Source organism: Pogona vitticeps, chromosome 2 (genome assembly GCF_051106095.1).
Source record: "Pogona vitticeps strain Pit_001003342236 chromosome 2, PviZW2.1, whole genome shotgun sequence".
NCBI lineage: Eukaryota > Metazoa > Chordata > Lepidosauria > Squamata > Agamidae > Pogona > Pogona vitticeps.
This window is the reverse complement of record NC_135784.1, coordinates 24075758-24096953: the sequence shown is the minus strand read 5'-3', so window position 1 is coordinate 24096953 and position 21196 is coordinate 24075758. Positions and strand designations below refer to the sequence as shown.

Here is a 21196-nt window from a genome sequence, read left to right as displayed (position 1 = left end):
CCAGAGACCTTTGGGTAGAGTGGGCGGCAAATAAGTTAAATAAAATAAATAAATAAATAAATAAATATTTCTCTTTCTGGGTGCTTCAGGTATTCTGCAATTGCAAGGCCAGACAATAACTCACTAGCTTAAATCCTGTTGCCATTATGATGCCTGTAGAAGGGTGATGTCACCAGTTCAGGGTGATTTTTAGTAATTAAAAACATTCTACTTCTTCCCATGGCTGTGTAATCCTAGTGATGCCATCACCCTTCTGCACACATACATTATGTAACAGGAGTTAATCAACAACTTTTTTGCTGTCTCGCTTGCCTGTCTAATGGCTATGACACCAGGGTAGCATGCCATCAAACAGGGAATATTTATTTGTATTATGTTTCCTGAATGGAGATGTTTGGGGCAACAAAGATTATAGCTCAATTAGTAACACATCTTTAATTATTAAGTATAGAAAATGTTCATGTATCTTTTCTTAAGGTGGGTCAATCTTTACTTACAGTGAATCAGAGAGAAAAAATATAAAGGAAAATAGGTTTTTTCATTAAAATCCTTGGGAATATATTATTTATCAAAATGACACACATTGGGCCTCTATAGTGTACATTATAAAGTCTACAAACATTTCAGTTTTGTCGTAAACATTGCTGATAGTACAGGAGGTTAGAAAATGTTATAATGGGACGCATTTACCCCCTTTCTCTTTTTTGGGGGGGGGGTGAAAGCATATATTTCTCTGTTGTAAATACCGTTCAGTGGAGGTCCCTACTTACGGAGGTCCCTACTTACAGAAATTTCGAGGTACGAAAAGCTCCAGCCGCAAAATTTTAGTTCGACTTGCAGCTGGAGCTTAGACCTACAAAAGGCAGGGGGAAAGGGCGGGTAATTCAAAGCAGCCCCTTCTGCCCTCTTGCCTCCTGTCCCCGGTGCCCTCTGCCTCCTATGGACAGGAGGCAGAGGGCAGCGGGTGCAGCTTTGGAAGCCTGGGATTTTTTTTTCCTTTGGCTGGAACGGATTAATCAGTTTTCAATGCATTCCTATGGGAAATGGAGCCTCGACCTACGGACTTTTCGACCTGCAGCCACCGTTCCAATACGGATTGATTCCGTAAATCGAGGGTCCACTGTACTAAATCCCATTATTTTATTTATTTATTTATTTATTTGATTTATACCCCGCCTATCTGGTCCAAACGGACCACTCTAGGCGGCTAACAACCATAAAAATAATATAAAACAACGAAAACAGACAATTCTAAAAGAAGAAGGCACTACATTAAATCATATAATACACAAAACAAAAAACAAAAACAAAAAAGATGGGGGTCAAGAGGAGTATGATGGAAAGGCCTGCCGAAACAACCATGTCTTCAATTGCTTCTTGAAGACACCCAGCGAGGGAGACCTGCGGATCACAGGAGGTAAGTTGTTCCAGAGGCGAGATTAAGCCAGTTGAATAAGTGTTGGTGAGCCAACTCCTCTGTACATTCAATTGATTCAAATGGGTCTTACTCTAAATGTGGCCTATTTTAGCATAGTTAGTCATAACTAAAGTAGGCCTATTTGCATCTGGAACTTCCAGAGGAGTCGACTTATTAAATTCAATAGCGCATTCTGCTGTGATGCTCACCAACAGGATTTCAGCCATTGATAAAAACTGCTGTACTTTATTCAGGCTTCTTGATGAAGTTCCGAGCGCCAGTTGGAAAGTTACAAAGATTTTCATGTCCTGTCAAACCTTATAGAGCAGTGATGGCGAACCCATGGCATGCGGGCCACAGCTGGCAACCAGAACTCTTTCTGTGTGCATGTGAGTCATAAGTTGCTGGATCTCTACTCCCCTCCCCCACAGCCAAATCTGAGGCGGCGGCCGCAGCCACAATGCTGGCGCTTCAACAGGCAGCAGGCCAGGATCTGGAGCAGCTGGCACTGGGAGCAGATCCAGAGTGGGGTCTCGGCACCTCCATGCCCGGGATTCCCCCTTCCGCTGCAACTTCTGGTTCCTCTCCCCAGCCTTGAACTTACGACCCTTGGGGGAGGGGAGGCTGCCTCATTCGGTTTTGCCTGGTGCCACTTTCCCCCTGCCTGTGCCGTAGTCTTGTTTGGGTGTCCAGATTAGCAAGGTTGCCTCTGAGCCTGTGCAGAGTGTGAGTGGCCAGAGGATCCAGCAGCCAGGCCAGGGTGGGTTCGGGTACAATTGGCTATTTAAATAGTGTTTTTTGGTATTTTGAAAAACAAAAGCCTCCAATTGAATTTATTTTTATTTTTTAACATGACTTTCTTGGTCGGTTCACTAAGAGACATTTATTGGCAGCTATTGTAATAAAATTGTATTGATTGTGGGTTTAATCTGAAATGTTTCAAATGAAACATTCAATACGTCCTCCTCTGTCGGTCTTTTTGTCTATGTCCTCTTTTTGGTACCCATGTATCTGGCAACCCTACCCTCAGAAGCCCTTATAGCAGCCTGAGGAGTTAAAAAAAAAAACAGCTCCTTCAGCCATCCAGGCAAAGAAGCTATATGCGTAAAGAAGCATATCAGTTAATTATTATCTCCTGTGATTATATTATAAAGGCTCCAGCTGCAGTTTCTATGTGTTACGTTGTGTTGTAGTATTTATATGCCCCTTTCTCCCTGGAAAATCACCATAAGTCATAACTGAATTGACGGTGTATGATGATGATGATGATGATGACTCCATAGGGGACTCAAGGCAGTAGCTTTGTGGATACCCTGGATTGCCAAGAAAGAGAAACAAGTGGGTCCGAGAGCAAATGAAGCCTGAATTATCTCTGGAGGCAAAAAAGTTGAAAAAGGCGGTGCTACTTTGCACACATCATGAGAAGGTAGGAATCTCTGCAAAAGACAATAATGTTGGGAAAGTTTGAAGACAGCAGGAAAAGAGGAAGACCAAGCATAGGATGGATTGACTCCCTAAAGGAAGCCACAGGCTTGGGTTTGCAAGAGCTGAGCAAGGCTATTGAGGACAGGACATTTTGGAGATGGCTCATTAATAGGGAGAACATAAATTGAGGCCACTTAACATTATTTAAGATAAATGTTAAGGTTATGTCATACAATCATATAGTGATAGATTTGGAAGAGAACCTTGAAAACAAGGTTCATGTAACCCCAGTGAGTAGGAGGGCATAACCAGAAAGGGCACTAGCCCACTTGCAGGTGTAATTAATGGAAAGTTTTATATAAATCACAGCAGAAAAACAGAGAAGGTTGTAAAAGAAATCAAAGGGAAATCAATTAATTTCTAACACAATATAAGGCAATGATGAAATGAAAAGTGTAAAACAATAACTTAAAAGTACAGTGGTGCCTCGCATAACGAGTGCCCCGTTTAACGATGAATCCGCATAGCGATGCGGATTTTGCAATCGCAAAAGCGATCGCATTGCGATGTTTAAAATAGGGAAAACATCGCATTGCGATGATCGGTAAGCGTTTCGCTTACCGATCTTCGCATTGCGATGTTTTAAAACAGGTGATCGGCGGTTCCAAAATGGCCGCTGGGTCAACAAAATGGCCGCCTGCAGCGTTTTCGCGCCGATTCCTCGCTTACCGAGGTGGCGAAAACGGCGGCCAGATGGAGGATTTCTGCATAGCGGTGAGTTTTTGCCCCATAGGAATGCATATGGGGTTTTTCGTTCCATATAGCGACGTTTCAGGATAGCGATGATTTATCCAGAACGGATTATTGTCACTATGCGGGGCACCACTGTATCAGATGAAATTACAATTATGCAAAATTGGCCAGACGTAGCCCATTATGAAGCACTGCATTTGCCCTAATGAGCTCTCTAGTTGAAGCTCACTATTTTTCAGCTGTTTGGCCTAAAGATTGAAAAATAGCTACCTATCCCAAGGAACAGGTTTCTGAAAGATTAGTAAAGATTGTTAAAAACGGAAGTTTCTCTTAAAATCAAGGCAAGCTAAGGCCTAAAGGCCCCAAAAGAGTTTAAATCTCAGCTTTGTGTTGGCTGGACCAAGTTTCTTTATTCCCAGAAAGTAAAACCACCTTTTGAAGCAGGAAATTTATCACAAAAGCGTTCTTGACAGGTGGCATCCAAATTTTCTTTGGGAGAGAGTAAATCACCTCCTTGTCAGAACCTGATTAGGATAGCTGACTCCGCAGGAGTCCTATAAAGATTTATAGACCTCCCAGGAAAAGACCTTGGAAAAAAGGGGAGCCATTTCCCCCTCCTTTTGCTAAGCCCCATGAGGCTTAGCACAAAGGGAGAAAGCAGGGATCAAAATGATCCTGCAGCACTTTGACCCCTTTCCTGCTACACTTGTTAAGCCCCACTTAGATTTCTTAATTTTGGGTTAGAAAGGTGGGGGCGTCTTATACATGGGAGCATCTTATACACAGAAAATACGGTAGCTGGCTTGAAAAAAACATTAAATAAAAATTAGTTCCAAATGAAGCATTATTATTCTCTCTTTTTATCAGAGGAAATGAAAATTCATCAAATAAAGAACTCGTGGCAACTCTTATGAGGGCAGCGCAGAATGAAATCGCCCAGTGCTGGAAAGAGTCTCAGGACCTCACTTTGCAAAGGTACATAAATAAAGTACTGTATGGACAGTGGTTCTGATGGAGAAACAAACTAATTATATAGAGGGGAAATTAAACAAGATAGCTTCATGATGATACAGCACTATCCCAGTTGAAATCCGATATTAAATTAAAAAATAGAGTAAATAAAGCGGACAATGGGTTGGTTAGTTTAAGTGACATCAGCTAGATATAAAAATACAATCATGTACCACAGAAGATGCTACATGAAAGGATAATGAGATAATGTAAACATTATGAGAAATTTACTATTATTGCACTACAATAGGTATTGTTCTGATATGTTATTTTGAATGGATTGATAGAATTTTTTTAAATCCTTAAAAAAAGAAGAAAGAGATTAGAAGAGAAAGTTGTCAGGGTATAGAATTTTATAGGCCTGAACCCATATATGTTTCATTAACGAGCTGCCATTATGTGCAGATGAGAGAAAAGCTGAATCATCCTAAGCTGATGCAATAAGGTGAAACCAGAAAGAGCCCAGGTGCAGAGATGAGGTCACCTGGAACCCGATTGGACTGGACAGAGACAAGATTATGTATAAATATGGACTGTGTCTGTGATATGTTCTCTTCTTCTGATGTTATTTTCTGCCATGCATGCTGTCGGACTGTGTGAAGACTTCTAGATGTGCTGTAGAGACCTGCCTGTATATAAGTGTACATATATGTAAATATAACCGTCAAAGAAGAGCTGGTAAAGTGTCTTCATTTACTCTGCGCCAGAAGCGTAACAGAGGTTCTGGGCCCAGAAACGTGCGCTCCGTTTTGCCATAACGCGACAATGACCACATGCTAGTTATTCAAGCAGGCGAGAGTTTCTGAGGGCTGTTCCTCCCTCCAGAGGCTGCTCAGGATCAGACCAGCCTTTCCTTCCCACCCTGGCCGGCCAGCACGACCACCACACGCTGATCCTGGCCTGGCCCAGCAACGGAGACACAGAGACACACTGCTGTGTCGTCTCAACAAAGCTGGGACTTTATTTGCATAAAACAACGTATAAAATGAATATTTGCTCTGAGAACAAGTGAGGAAGCTTCTCGAAGTTCAAGATGCATAAAGCACCTCAGAGCTGTCAGGAGCCCTCTCGGCCCTCAGTGCCATTTCCCACCCGTCCCGTAGTGAGTTGTGGGTCCACACCTCAACGCCTTTCCTTGGCGGGCAGAAAGAGGTCCGTGAGACCCGGGCGTATTGATTGGTTGGTTGATTGACTGACTGATTGATTGATTGGCAATAGCAGGGACCTCATTTAGCCACAGGGAGCGCCGAGCCCAGGGACTCGCCGCACCTCCGGGCTGCTCCCGTCCAGAAGAAGTCTGCCCAGCAACCGCCGCCACCGAGTTGGCCAATTTTTTCTCCCATTGGAGGACTTTTCTCCCGCCAGCCAATCCTGGCTCCGCTTCCGGGTACCGGCCCCGTTCTCAGCCGGAGTTTCCCACGGGACGCTAGAAGGGTCCTACGGGGCGGTGTCGATGGGGGCTGGTTTGGATCCTGGGGGCGGCTGCCCGCCAGCTCTGGGGAGGCAACTGCGGTGAGAGGCTTCCGGGGTCCACCTTCTTCCCCAAGGGGATGGGTGGGGAAGGGGGCTCCAGGTGTTTGCGGGACCTACCGGACTTTCAAAAGGGTGAAAATCTGGGAGGCGAGGATGTTATGGGGCGCGATTCCAATGGGGTTTAGGGTTCCTCCCTCTCCGGCACTCACCAAAGAGGCCCTGAGAAGTGAAGCGGAAAGGGCTTTGCTCATCGCTGCTGGGCCTGAAGCGTGACAGAGTTCACCCCGCTGCTTCTGGAGGACTCTGGCTTCCCATAGCTGCCAACATGTCTGCGAAGGAGAATCCAGAGACCCTGCGGAGGAGCCCTGCTGCACCCTGAAGCTTGCGTCACTGCACAGGCTCACCTACTTCCTTTCAGGATCGAAACAACTCTGTCGTGTTGAAAATTCCATCTTAAAATTGCACTGAATACATGATAAGGGGTGGCAGAGATGGCTGATGTTGTAACTTCCTAGCTCTATGTTCCTCCCCTCCCCCTCCCGCACGAATTGTGTGTGTGTGTGTGTGTGTGTGTGTGTGTGTGTGTGTGTGTGTGTGTGTGTGCAAAACTAAGTTTGTCAGATCAAAACCTATTCTTTTGGTATGACTAGCATAGTTCATGATGAGATCAGCTTTCATAGACTTCTTCCTTCACCAAACCTACCCATGATGCTCAAGCTTTCAGTTTCCCCGACAGGCCCCCCAAAATAACAGATGGTTCCTTATTTCAAGAGTCCCCATTTCTTTTGCAAACGTAGGGTTGCAATACAACCAATAGTTACAAAGTTGTTGTTTTGGGGATAACTTACAAAACTTGCTCAGAGTGGACTGGTAACATATTCTGCCAGGCTTTGTATTTTTTGACTTTTTTCCACCGTGCCATGAGAGCAAAGCCGGTATTTGGGTAATCCTCATTAATGACGGGCAATGCACTGAATTAAGTTGCATGGCAAAGTTCACCCTGCTGCTTCTGGAGGACCCTGGCTTCCCAAAGCTGCCAACCTGTCTGGGAAGGAGAATCCTCCTACTGAGGAGCCCTGCTGCGCCTTGAAGCTTGCATCACTGCACAGGCTCACCTCTTTCCTTTCAAGGACCGAAACAACTCTTATCGTGTTGCAAATTCCATCTTAAAATTGCACTGAATACATGATTGTATTGCATTAAGCTCAAGCTTTCTGTTTCCCAGACTTCCCCCCCTCCAAAAAAAAAAACCAGATGGTTCCTTATTTCAAACGTTCCCACTTCCTTTGCAAACGTAGGGTTGCAATACAACCAATAGCTACAAAATTGTTGTTTTGGAGATAACTTAGAAAAACCTGCTCAGAGTGGACTGGTAACATATTCTGCCAGGCTTTGTAATATTAATTACGGGCAATGCACTGATTAAGCGTTGGGAAGATGATGGGTGACCTGGCTACCCACAACCAAGAAGCAGAAGTGCCTCTGAAATGTCACAGTCCAAGCTCTGAGAAAATAAGAACTGAACTCGTGGCACGAATAAAAGCCAACAGCAATAGATTTCACCTCCTGCTGCAAAGGCAGGGCTACTTTGGCCAGGCAGAGTCGGATTTTCACTGCATCTGGAAATAGCCAAAATTAATTTAAAAAGAAAACACGCTGAGAGCAACTAGACGTCTCCTTCTGCTTCTGATTTCTTTTTAAGGTGGGGAAGGGGTCAAAACAGCCTGCAATAGTGCGTTGGTTTAGACGTACAGGTTGAGAGATTGCTGTTTTTGCAGTCGTGCCAGAAGTGAAGGTGGTTCATAAAAGGGACTGCTATGGTGTTGAGACCCTCGTCTGCCACATTTATGGTTTCTACCCCAAGGTGATTGACACCATGTGGAGGAAGAATGGGGAGAACTTGGAAGCTGAGACCCTCCATGGGAATGTGGTTCCTAACTTGGACAGGAACTTCCACACCTAGCTCCGTACTGAGATTGACCCGGAGGAGCATGACCGGTATCTTTGCACCATGGAGCATGGCAGCCTGCTCAGGGATCCTAAACCAGCTGTGGAGAAGCCTGGTAAGAACCTGGAAGGGAGGAGGAGGAAGGGCAGTATCTGGGGGTGGGTGGGTGAGTGAGCGGAGGTGTCTGTTATACAACTAGTTACGGAACCGCTTGAGCCATCCACCATGCAACACATACACACACCTTCCTAAGCAGAGAAAATGATTGCCTGTCTGAAGTAAGTGGAACAGGATCCTGGGCGAAGACGTTCAGGATGGCTCCGTGGATGGGAATACAGGAAAGGCCCTGAAGGTGGATCAGAACGAACCTAGTCTTTCTGGCTCTAGCACTTGGTCCAGCCAGTGATCAGCCCCCAGCCCCAGTGAGAAACTCATCAGAAAGGAGAGCATGCATGTGGCTGTAATCTCAGGCCCAAATCCTGTTCCTTAGTGTTGTAAGGTGCACTCGAGGAGGCCCTTGGGGAATTCAGTGAGTGAGCTGCTCCCAAATTTGCTCCGACAGGCTACTCTAAATGTAACTTATTCTAGAAGGCAAGGCACCAAGAGAAGCTGTCTTTGAATCAATGGAGTTTATGAAGGAGTTGTTTCCCTAAATCCTCATCAATTCAGTGATACTCTAGTGGGATTTACTACACTAAGCAACTGGGTGGTAGCCTCTGGATCATGTTTCACAACAAGTGATATTGGATAGTTTACAACCTAATCATCAACAGCCGTCCTGACTGGTGATGGTGGATGCCACAAAAGCACTTTCATTCCAACCGTATAAGTGTTCACTCCATCTTGTGGATAAGTTGTGTCTGTTCTTCCCACCCCATCTGAATGGAAGCGGGTCTCCAACTGTGTGGCCTTTCTGCACAGCTGAAGGGCACCGCCAGCACCATCCTAGTTTGATTCCCTGCCTGGACACCTCATCTTTGAAGACACGGACAGTCGCCTACCCACCTGAGATCAAGAGGTGTTGGATTGATATTCCCTTGGAACATTTTATTCTCTTCTCCAGCTTCAGCCTCAGGGGTCACTTGATGGGTGATAGTTGGTGTGATCCTCGGGCTCGTCCTCCTGGCTGTGCCTTTGATCATTATTATCATCACGGCCATAAGTAAGTCTGGTGTGAGGCATGGTGTGTCGGGATCTGCAAGATGAAGGAAGTAGGGGTCTTGCAGATGAAGCCTCAGGGCAGGGATCTTTCTCCTCGACCAGCAAGGAGAAAGGAAAAGAGACACGAGACACTCAGAGTGTGGTTTTCAGGATGGGATGCAGATGAATACAGAACAGCCTGCCTTGAGGCACCTGTTCAGTAGGAGTTCTCCTTCATCTTGCAGATCCCGACAATGGTGGCAGGTGTCATAAATGATAGGTTACATTCCTTGGTCAGGCAGGAATGAGAAGTACTTCTATCATCAGCTTTCTACTGGTTTTCTCTTTCTTCCCCTCTGTCATCTAATGGCATTTTCAAGCTAGAAGGTAAGGTCATCTAGATCACCAGCTGAACATGAGCCAACAGTGTGATGTGGCTACAAAAAGGCCAATGCTATTTTAGGCTGCATTAACAGAAGTATAGTCTCCAAATCCTCCAGGTACTAGTCTTCCCTGATCAGGCCTCATCTAGAGGGCTTTGTTCACTTCTGGACATTGCACTTCAAAAACGATGCTGATAATAATGGAATGAAGAAGGGCAACAAGGATGATTAGGGGACTGGAAACCAATCCGTATGAGGAAAGACTGAAAAAAAACTGTGCTTGTTTAGTCTTGAGAAAAAAAGACAGAGGGGAGATCTGATAGCACTTTTCAAACACTTGAAAGGCTTTCATTCAGAGGAGGAGCAGGACCTGTTCTCGATCAACCCAAAGTGCAGGACACACAACCGTGTTACAGGAAGCCAGATTTTGGTTGACTATCAGGAAAAACCTCCTAACTGTTAGAGCAGTGAGACAGCGGAAGCAATGACCCCGAGAGATGGGTGAGCACTCTCAACCCTGGAGGCAGTCAAGAGAAACTTAGACAGCAGATATCCTTTGAGTTGTGTTCCTGCATTTAGCACTTGATGAGTGGCAAAGGGTGCTGTTCCACAGAGCCTGAAGGAGTCACACGGGTGCCCTCAGGGTGGGGACAAGGTGAAACCTCCTTCCCTCCACAAGCCATTCAAAAATTCATCTGTATATCTGCACACTGTTATCTCTTGCAAGTGTCATGATTGACTCTGAGGCAAAGGAACACATCCCAACAATGGTTGGCATCAGCTGGAGTAGATCCATGGAAAGATCCCAAACCATTTCTCTCTTTACAGATCACCCACCTCTGAGTTCTCATTGGGACCTGCCAGGTTACATCCAACTGTCAAGGAAGCCTTTGCCACATTTCACGGAGGTTTAGGGCTTTCCTTTGGGTGTCCCCCTTGCTTTCAAAACAAGCACCTTACATATACCTTACGTTGGAGACTGTTGGGCCGAGAATATAGAGGAACTGGTCTGTCTTCCATTTTGAGCTCCTTCAACATTCTCACAGCATGGAGATGGAGCGAGGCAGCCCTCACCAGCTTTTGGGAAGAGAAGTGTGCTGGAGACAACAGAGGTGCTTCTCAAATGCTGCTAACAAGTGTGTCTCTATTATAGCCGTGCGCACCTGAGTTTCTCATGGTGGGACGCTGAATGGAGCCTAGTTCACATGCTTGTATCAGTTTTTCAGCAAAATGCAGCAGCTTTAAAAATTATCTTTTAATGATATAAACCGCCCTTGGGTCCTTTCTAAGGAGAAAATTTCAAAGAAACAAATGTAAACCGCCTTTGGGTCCTTTCTAAGGAGAAAATTTCAAAGAAACAAATAGAGCAGAAATGTACAGTATGAGCAAGCTCTGACATATTGATGGAAATAGTAAAAATATATAAAAGTGGGGATCCAGACTTGATGCTTTGATTTCTCATGATTTCTGAGCCATGTTGTTATCTGCTTTAACTAATGGATGCCTGTGTCGCTTATTCGGTCAACCTTTATCCATGTTCGGAAACATGGACTTTGCCTGTCCTTTCCTTGGGATCTCCTCAAATCTTGCTGCCATGGCAAGCGTGTGGTACGGAGGGAATTTCCTCTTTCCTGACCTCTTCAACATTTCATATACAGTGGTGCCTCGCTTAACGATGTTAATTGGTTCCAAAAAAACCATCACTATGGGATAACATTGCTAAGCGAAACACCATTTCCTATAGGAATGCATTGAAAACCGGATAATCTGTTCCAATGGGAACGGATTACCGTCCTTAAGTGAAAATCGCCATAGGAAACATCGCTAAGCGATACAATGTTTCCCCCATTGGAATGCATTGAAGCCTATTTAATGCATTTCAATGGTTTTGCAATGTCCATTTTTGCTAATTTAAAAGTGTCTTAAAATGTTCAAAAACTGTTTTAAATGCTTGGAATCGTTAGTGCACCTTGTAAAACCTTTGCAAACTTAATTTGGCTTTGTTCTGACTCTTCGTTAATTTTTAGTGAATTTTTTTCTCCCCTATTGGAATGCATTGAACTGTCAGTTTGACAGGTTTCAAAGCTAGAGTTCAATGCATTCCAATGGGGGGGAAAATTCACCAAAAATTAATGAAGAGTCAGAACAAAGCCAAATTAAGTTTGCAAAGGTTTTACAAGGTGCACTAACGATTCCAGGCATTTAAAACAGTTTTTGAACATTTTAAGACACTTTTAAATTAGCAATAATGGACATCATTAAGCGAAACAGGGGACCCAAAATGCAATCGCTATGCAAAGCATGGTCCCGAAATCGCTAAGCGAAAATCGCCCATAGAGAACATCGTTAAACGATGCGGAAAATTCCTTTAAAAAACCCATCGCTAAGCAAATACATTGTTAAACGAAGCAATCGCTAAGCGAGGCACCACTGTATGATCCACTGTCACTCAAACCCGACACTCATACACCACAGACATATAAAATTACTCCTGTGTGAATTTTTTAATGTACAGTGGTGCCTCGCTATACGATTGCCTCGTATAACGATGAAACTGCTTAACGCTGATAATGGCCACGGAGTAACTAAAATGGCTCCCCACTGTTTCCTGCAACAGATTCCTCGCAAGACAGGCAGCGAAAATGGCTGCCGTATGGAGGATCTTTGCTGGATGGTGAGTTTTGACCCCACTGAAATGCATTGAAGGGGTTTCAATGTGTTTCAATGGGGTTTTTCTTTTCGTTTTACGGTGTTTTCGCTTAAAGGCGATTTTCCTGGCATGGATTATCGTAATAAAGCGAGGCACCACTGTATCCTTAAGTTTCTGCTGAAACTGAAGCTGTTCCCCCATTCTGTGCATTTCAAAGCTTTCCCCTTCGTATGATATCCAGTGGTCAGAACTTCATTAGGCTACCTGATGTGATTGCAGAAAAAGTGTGATTCCCACAATGATACCAGACTGTGGGGGTTTGCTATTCTCAGACATCTGGAGATGTGCAGTTTCTCCTGTGGGTTCCAATAAAGATAAATGACACACTGGTTCCAAAATTTCAACATTTATTTCAGGAAGGTCCAAACAATTGTTAGTGTCAACTGTCTCCTTTAGAAAGGGGTTAGAAACAAAGGTTTCAAAAGCTTCACATGTTTGGTTTGGGTAACATTCCCTTATCTCCAATCCTGATATCTCAGGCTTGGGTTTCCCAGGCTCTGAGAAGCTCAGATGTTGAGGATCAGAGGGTTTGGTCACCTCCGACCCAGTGCATTCCAGGGACTGAAGAAACCAGGTTTACAAAATTCAAAGTCTGAACAAAGTCACCCCTCCCTTGAACAGTCTCTGCCCTTACAAAGCAGTATACTCTCAACAGAATAGCATACAAATGCCTAGTGGTTCATAAAAAACAGAGAATACAAATTCATTGGTGCCCTATTCAACACTCAATTACTATTATTATTTTTGATGCTAAAGCCTTCTAAAAGAAATGACACTTTTTCTCTCTTCACTACTTGCTCATCTTTCATCAGGTAGTCTTAGAACATCCACCTTTTTTCCCTTCTATACTATTCTGTAAAAGCTTCCATTGTACAAAAGATTGTTATTCTCATTTGTTTACCAAAAGCTTCATCATCTACTTGTTAATTAATGTTAATGTTATATGTTAAAGACATCACAAACGGCATTTCAAAATGCACTCCATTTTTTTCTCTTTTCTTTCTGTTTCACATTGCGTCACCATCTCCTTGTCTATTCTTTCCAGTGGAAACCAGCACAAAATTATTGAGCTACTTATACCTTCTTAACTTATCAGAAGTTTTATCAAAACAAGGGGCTGCAACGTTAACTATATCCCCAGCTGAAATGTTTCTAAAAGCTTTCACTTTCAATAGACCTCCAAAGGACTTTTTTAAAAGCAGTTTTCATTTTTAGGTTTTTAAAAAAATCAGCAACCCATAAAGTTACATTTTTTGAATAATTCATACAACTAAGGTTTTCTCTCCAACTGAAGCTCAATCCATATTCCGTACATAACTATAGTTTCTCCCCCATCCGAGTTCCTTGATGAGAATTAAGGCAATTGGTCTAAAAGAAGCTTTCAAAATTTAGTGCATTGATATGATTTACATGAGATGAACAAAGATAACTGCTCCTCCTTATGTTGTAAGCCACCTAGAGTGTTCGCAATGAACACATGGGCAGGGTATAAATGGAATAAATAAATAAATAAAATACTGAAGCACAGATTTCTAACATTTCTGCCTAGTGTGAATTCTTTGATGGGTCCTAAAGTTAGTACTATCAATAAAGCTTTTTCCACATTCCATGCATTTATACTGTTTCTCCCCACTGTGAATTCTTTGATGTAAGCTACAGTGACATTTCTGACTGAAGCTCTTCCCACATTCCATGCATTTATACGGTCTCTCCCCACTGTGAGTTCTTTGATGTGACCTAAGGTTACCACTCTGACTAAAGCTCTTACCACATTCCATGCATTTATACGGTCTCTCCCCAGTGTGAGTTCTTTCGTGTGTCCTAAGCGCATCACTCTTGATAAAGCTTTTTCCACATTCCATGCATTTATATGGCTTATCCCCAATGTGAGTTCTTTGATGTGACTTAAGTACACCACTATAATTAAAGCTCTTTCCACATTCCATGCATTTATATGGTCTTTCCCCAGTGTGTGTTCTCTGATGTGACCTAAGGTGACCACTCTGACTGAAGCTCTTTCCACATTCCATGCATTTATGTGGTTTCTCCCCAGTGTGAGTTCTTTCATGTGACCTAAGGTCACCATTCTGACTGAAGCTCTTACCACATTTGATGCATTTATATGGTTTCTCCCCAGTGTGAGTTCTTTGATGTAACCTAAGTTTACTACTCCCACTAAAGCTCTTACCACATTCCATGCATTTATGCGATTTCTCCCCTGTGTGAATTCTCTGATGTAACCTAAGGTGACTACTCCCCCTAAAGCTCTTACCACATTCCATGCATTTATGTGGTTTCTCACCAGTGTGAGTTCTTTCATGTGACCTAAGGTCACAATTCTGACTGAAGCTCTTACCACATTCCATGCATTTATGTGGTTTCTCCCCAGTGTGAATTCTCTGATGTAACTTAAGGTTACTACTCCCACTAAAGCTCTTACCACATTCCATGCATTTATATGGTTTCTCTCCAGTGTGAATTCTTTGATGTATATGGAGGCTGTTCTTGTGACTAAAGCTCTTTCCACATTCCATGCATTTATATGGTCTCTCCCCAGTGTGATTTCTTTGATGTAACCTAAAGTCACAAATCTGACTGAAGCTCTTACCACATTCCATGCATTTATGAGGCTTCTCCCCACTGTAAGTTCTTTGATGTAACCTAAGGTTACCACTCTGACTAAAGCTCTTACCACATTCCATGCATTTATACGGTCTCTCCCCAGTGTGAGTTCTTTCATGTGACGTAAGCGCATCACTCTTAATAAAGCTCTTTCCACATTCCATGCATTTATATGGCTTATCTCCAGTGTGAGTTCTTTTATGTGTCTTAAGTTTACCACTATTAATAAAGCCCTTTCCACATTCCATATATTTATATGGTCTCTCCCCAGTGTGAGTTCTTTCATGTGACCTAAGGTCACCATTCTGACTGAAGCTCTTACCACATTCGATGCATTTAAACCGTTTCTCCCCAGTGTGAGTTCTTTTGTGTATATGGAGGCACTTGTTGTCACTGAAGCTTTTTCCACATTCCATACATGGATACCCTTTCTCTTCTGCATGTGTTACATGGTTTCTCCACTGCGTCTGTTCTTTCATTTGAAGTCCATGCCTGCCCACTCCCATTTTTAATTCTCTGTTTTCTTGCTTAATTATGAGTTCCTGCCCAGGATGCCCCTGATATTGCTGGGCAATTCTTCTTCTCTTGTTCATCATCTGGCAGATTAGAAAAAGAGAAACAACCACTTCCAAAATCTGCAGGAAAAAGGAAAAATTTGTTGGGACTCTGCCTGAGTCACAGAGGAAGAAGGAAAGACTGGCGAAAAGATGAGGAAAGAGAACCAGGGAGGGGATGAGGCCAGACCTGAGGGTGTGCCTTTGCGCTTGCGATTGGAAGGGCTCTTCACTGAGGGACATTTTGGGGGGAGGAGTAATGAAGGAAGGGCAATTTCCTCACTCAAAAAGTATGTCAGACTCAATGTTTATTAACATTTTTTCCTTCTCAATTTTGATTTCGTACAGGCAGATTTGCAGCCCTCCTTTAATCATTACGGTAGAACTCTATTCTGAAAAGTCTATTTTGATGTGGCATGGGGAACTGCAGATCACTTAGCGATTAGACAAGGGGGTAACGAGTCAAAAAAAGGTTAGGAAACACTGCTCTACATGCATCTTAAGGAGAGATCACCATTATCAGCAGTAGTTAGAATTAGTGGGGAAAGGACAACATGCACTGGAATAAATCTGATGTGACGTCGTTTAATTAGAATAAGGAGGAAAAATACTTTTATCATATATAGTACTAGAATAAGGAGAAATAAATTTGACTAAAATTTAAAGCCCCTTCATAGATTGCTGCCTTGTCGTGGCGAAGGGGCTTGAGTAATTCAGAGAAACTATGGGCTATGCTGTGCTGAGACACCGAAGACGAACAGGTCATAGTGGAGACTTCCGACTAAATGCAATCCACCTGGAGCAGGAACTGGCAAGCCACTCCAGTATCTTTGCCAAGAATGCCTCATGATCAGAAACGAAAGGGGAAAAGATATGACGCTGGAAGATAGGACCCTCAGGTCGGAAGGCGTCCAACATGCTACTGAGGAAGAGCGGAGGACAAATACAAGTAGCTCCAGAGCTCATGAAGTGGTTGGGCCAAAGCCGAAAGGACGCTGAGCTGTGGACGTGCCTGGAAGTGAAAGGAAAGTCCAATGCTGCAAAGAAAAATACTGCATAGGAACCTGGAATGTGAGATCTATGAACCTTGGGAAGCTGGAGGTGGTCAAACAGGAGATGGCAAGAATAAACATCGACATCCTGGGCATCAGTGAACTAAAATGGACAGGAATGGGCGAATTCAGCTCAGATGATTATCATATCTACTACTGTGGGCAAGAATCCCGTAGAAGGAATGGAGTGGCCCTCATAGTCAACAAAAGAGTGGGAAAAGCTGTAATGGGATACAATCTCAAAAATGATAGAATGATGTCAATACGAATCCAAGGCAGACCTTTCAACATCACAATAATCCAAGTTTATGCACCAACCACCACTGCTGAGGAGACTGAAATTGAACAGTTTTATGAAGATTTACAACACCTTCTAGAACTGACACCAAAGAAAGATGTTCTTCTCATTCTAGGGGACTGGAATGCTAAAGCAGGGAGCCAAGAGATAAAAGGAACAACAGGGAAGTTTGGCCTTGGAGTTCAGAACGAAGCAGGACAAAGGCTAATAAGAGTTTTGTCAAGAGAATAAGCTGGTCATCACAAACACTCTTTTCCAACAACACAAGAGGCGACTCTATACATGGAAATCACCAGATGGGCAATATCAAAATCAGATTGATTATATTCTCTGCAGCCAAAGATGGAGAAGATCTATACAGTCAGCAAAAACAAGACCTGGAGCTGACTGCGGTTCTGATCATCAGCTTCTCATAGCAAAATTCAAGCTTAGACTGAAGAGAGTAGGAAAAACCACTGGGCCACTCAGGTATAATCTAAACCAAATCCCCTAAGAGTACACAGTGGAAGTAAAGAACAGATTTAAGGAACTAGATTTGGTGGACAGAGTGCCTGAAGAACTTTGGATAGAGGCTCGTAACATTGTCCAGGAGGCAGCAACGAAAATCATCCCAAAGAAAAGGAAATGCAAGAAAGCAAAATGGCTGTCCAACAAGGCCTTAGAAATAGCGGAGAGGAGAAGGGAAGCAAAATGCAAGGGAGATAGGGAAAGTTACAGAAATTTGAATGCAGACTTCCAAAGAATAGCAAGGAGAGACAAGAGGGCCTTCTTAAATGAACAATGCAAAGAAACAGAGGAAAATAATAGAAAAGGAAAAACCAGAGATCTGTTCAGGAAAATTGGAGGTGTTAGAGGAACATTTCTCGCAAAGATGGACATGATATAGGACAAAAATGGGAAGGACCTAACAGAAGCAGAAGACATCAAGAAGAGGTGGCAAGAATACACAGAGGAATTATATCAGAAAGATTTGGATATCCCGGACAACCCAGACAATGTAGTTGCTGACCTTGAGCCAGACATCCTGGAGAGTGAAGTCAAGTGGGCCTTAGAAAGCCTGGCTAACAACAAGGCCAGTGGAGGTGATGGCATTCCAGTTGAACTATTTAAAATCTTGAAAGATGATGCTGTTAAGGTGCTACATTCAATATGTCAGAAAGTTTGGAAAACCCAACAGTGGCCAGAGGATTGGAAAAGATCAGTCTACATCCCAATCCCAAAGAAAGGCAGTGCCAAAGAATGGTCCAACTACCGCACAATTGCACTCATTTCACACGCTAGCAAGGTTATGCTCAAAATCCTCCAAGGTAGGCTTCAGCAGTATGTGGACCGAGAACTCCCAGAAGTACAAGCTGGATTCCGAAGAGGCAGAGGAACTCGAGACCAAATTGCTAACCTGCGCTGGATTATGGAGAAAGCCAGAGAGTTCCAGAAAAATATCTACTTCTGCTTCATTGACTATGCAAAAGCCTTTGACTGTGTGGACCACAACAAACTATGGCAAGTTCTTAAAGAAATGGGAGTGCCTGACCACCTTATCTATCTACTGAGAAACCTATACGTGGGACAGGAAGCAACAGTTAGAACTGGATATGGAACAACTGATTGGTTCAAAATTGGGAAAGGAGTACGACAAGGCTGTATATTGTCCCCCAGCTTATTCAACTTATATGCAGAATACATCATGCGGAAGGCTGGACTGGAGGAATCCCAAAACGGAATTAAGATTGCCGGAAGAAATATCAACAACCTCCGATATGCAGATGATACCACTCTGATGGCAAAAAGTGAGGAGGAATTAATGAACCTTGTAATGAGGGTGAAAGAGAAGAGTGCAAAAAACGGACTGAAGCTCAACATAAAAAAACTAAGATCATGGCCACTGGTCCCATCACCTCCTGGGAAATAGAAGGGGAAGATATGGAGGGAGTGACAGATTTTACTTTCTTGGGTTCCATGACCACTGCAGATGGCGACAGCAGCCCTGAAATTAAAAGACGCCTGCTTCTTGGGAGGAAAGCTATGGCAAACCTCAACAGCATCTTAAAAAGCAGAGACAGCACCTTGCCAACAAAAGTCCGAATAGTCAAAGCTATGGTTTTTCCAGTAGCGATGTATGGAAGTGAGAGCTGGACCATAAAGAAAGCGGACCGCCGAAGAATTGATGCTTTTGAATCGTGGTGGTGGAGGAGACCCTTGAGAGTCCCCTGGACTGCAAGGAGAACCAACCTATCCATTCTAAAGGAAATCAAGCCTGAGTGCTCACTGGAAGGACAGATCCTGAAGCTGAGGCTCCAATACTTTGGCCATCTCATGAGAAGAGAAGACTCCCTGGAAAAGACCCTGATGTTAGGAAAGTGTGAAGGAAGAAGGAGAAGGCGACGACAGAGGATGAGATGGTTGGACAGTGTCATCAAAGCCACCAACCTGAATTTGGCCCAACTCTGGGAGGCAGTGGAAGACAGGAGGGCCCGGCGTGCTCTGGTCCATGGGGTCACGAAGAGTCGGACATGACTAAACGACTAAACAACAAAAAAAAATTAAAGATTATAAAATGCAAAATTTTGAGGACTTGAAATTAGATATTAGAAATAAATTAAATAATTGTAGGAAGGTCAGCTATCACATTTTGGTAGAATTGTCTTATCTAAAATGAACACTGTACGAAAGATCAATTTTTTATTCTTTTTTAAAAATTCCTCATTCTTTTATTCTCCCCAATGATTGTACTTAATTTTTCATAAAATTAGAAAGGAATGTCTCAAAGTTGATTAAAGAGGAAACAAATATTTCAATGAAAGTATTGGCTAGCAAAAATGAATACCAAGGAGGGGGGAAAGGATACTGTTAGAAAGGAAGAGTAAAAGTAGATGAATGTGATGCAGCTAGATGATTCGACTCAAGAACTGGTAGAGAGCAGAAGGTGGGAACACAACTGATATCACCTGTTTAATCAATTCTCATAAGAGTCCGAAGTACAAGTTGGTGGTGTAAAGCAAAATCCCCACTCTGGCTTGTCTGTTTAGGGGGAACAAGAAGGGAGGCTTGAAGGGGAACCACCATACCCCAAATCAGGATGACCAAGGTTTGCCCCTTATCAACAGGACCTGCCCTTGGTGAGCATCCGGTTGGGATGAGCAGGATTGAGATTTAAAAAAACGCACACACAGCTACAGTTGTGTTCAAAATTATTCAACCCCTACTGAAATTGAATGTTTTGGCCATTTTGACATTGATTTTGATCATTCAGTCATCTTGCTTACATTTACAGGAAAGAGGCACTTGTAGGTCAGAGAAATATAACCTTAAGTTTATAATGAAATAACCACAAATGTCTTTTCTGTGCTCACATCATTATTAGTTTTTATTCAACCCCCAAGTGGCATTCAATCTTAGTACTTAGTACAACATCCTTTTACAGTTATAACAGCTTTTAAACATGAAGCATAGCTTGACACAAGTGTCTTGCAGCGATCTACGGGTATCTTTGCCCATTCTTCATGGGCAAAAGCCTCCAGTTCAGTCAAATTCTTAGGCTTGTGCACTGCAACTGCTTTCTTTAAGTCCCACCAGAGGTTCTCAATCGGATTTAAGTCTGGTGACTGCGATGGTCACTCCAAAATGTTCCAGCCTTTCCTCTGCAACCATGCTCTAGTGGACTTGGAGGTATGCTTGGGATCATTGTCCTGTTGAAAGGTCCAACGTCTCCCAAGCCTCAGGTGTGTGACGGACTGCATCACATTTTCATCCAATATCTCCTGGTACTGAAGAGAATTCATGGTACCTTGTACACGCTGAAGCTTCCCTGTACCTGCAGAAGCAAAACAGCCCCAAAGCATTATTGACCCTCCGCCATGCTTCACAGTAGGCAAGGTGTTCTTTTCGTCATATGCCTTGTTCTTCCTCCTCCAAACATAGTGTTGATCCATGGGCCCAAACAGTTCTAATTTTGTTTCATCAGTCCACAGAACACTATCCCACAACTTTTGTGGTTTGCCCACATGACTTTTGGCATACTGCAGTCGACTCTTCTTATTCTTGGGAGACAGCAAGGGGGTGCGCCTGGGGGTTCTGGCATGGAGACCTTCATTACGCAGTGTGCGCCTTATTGTCTGAGCTGAAACTTCTATACCCACATCTGACAAATCTTTTTTCAGTTCCTCAGCAGTCACACGGGGACTTTTCACCACTCTACGCTTTAGGTAGCGCACAGCAGTCGAAGTCAGCATCTTCTTTCTTCCACGACCAGGTAGCATTTCAACAGTGCCCTTTGCCTTGAATTTGTGAATGATGCTTCCTATGGTGTCTCTTGGTATGTTTAACTTCTTTGCAATCTTCTTATAGCCATTGCCCTTCCTGTGAAGACAAATCACCTCTTCTCTTGTCTTCCTGGACCATTCTCTTGACTTC

The 21196-nt window shown here is 43.4% G+C and overlaps 1 protein-coding gene and 1 long non-coding RNA gene across 2 annotated transcripts; one reads left to right on the top strand and one right to left on the bottom strand.

The window, feature by feature from the left end:
• The first annotated feature begins 862 nt into the window (after positions 1-862).
• LOC140704045 (uncharacterized) lies at positions 863-5278 on the top strand. The gene is made up of 2 exons (XR_012083157.2): positions 863-4570; positions 5012-5278. It is a non-coding gene; the product is annotated as an uncharacterized LOC140704045 (long non-coding RNA).
• Positions 5279-12590: 7312 nt separating this feature from the next.
• On the bottom strand, positions 12591-19939 carry LOC144587504 (uncharacterized). Its single transcript, XM_078388362.1, has one exon. The coding sequence runs from the start codon at positions 15677-15679 to the stop codon at positions 13793-13795; it is 1887 nt and encodes a 628-aa protein (XP_078244488.1). The 5' UTR covers positions 15680-19939; the 3' UTR covers positions 12591-13792.
• Between the last annotated feature and the right edge of the window lie 1257 nt (positions 19940-21196).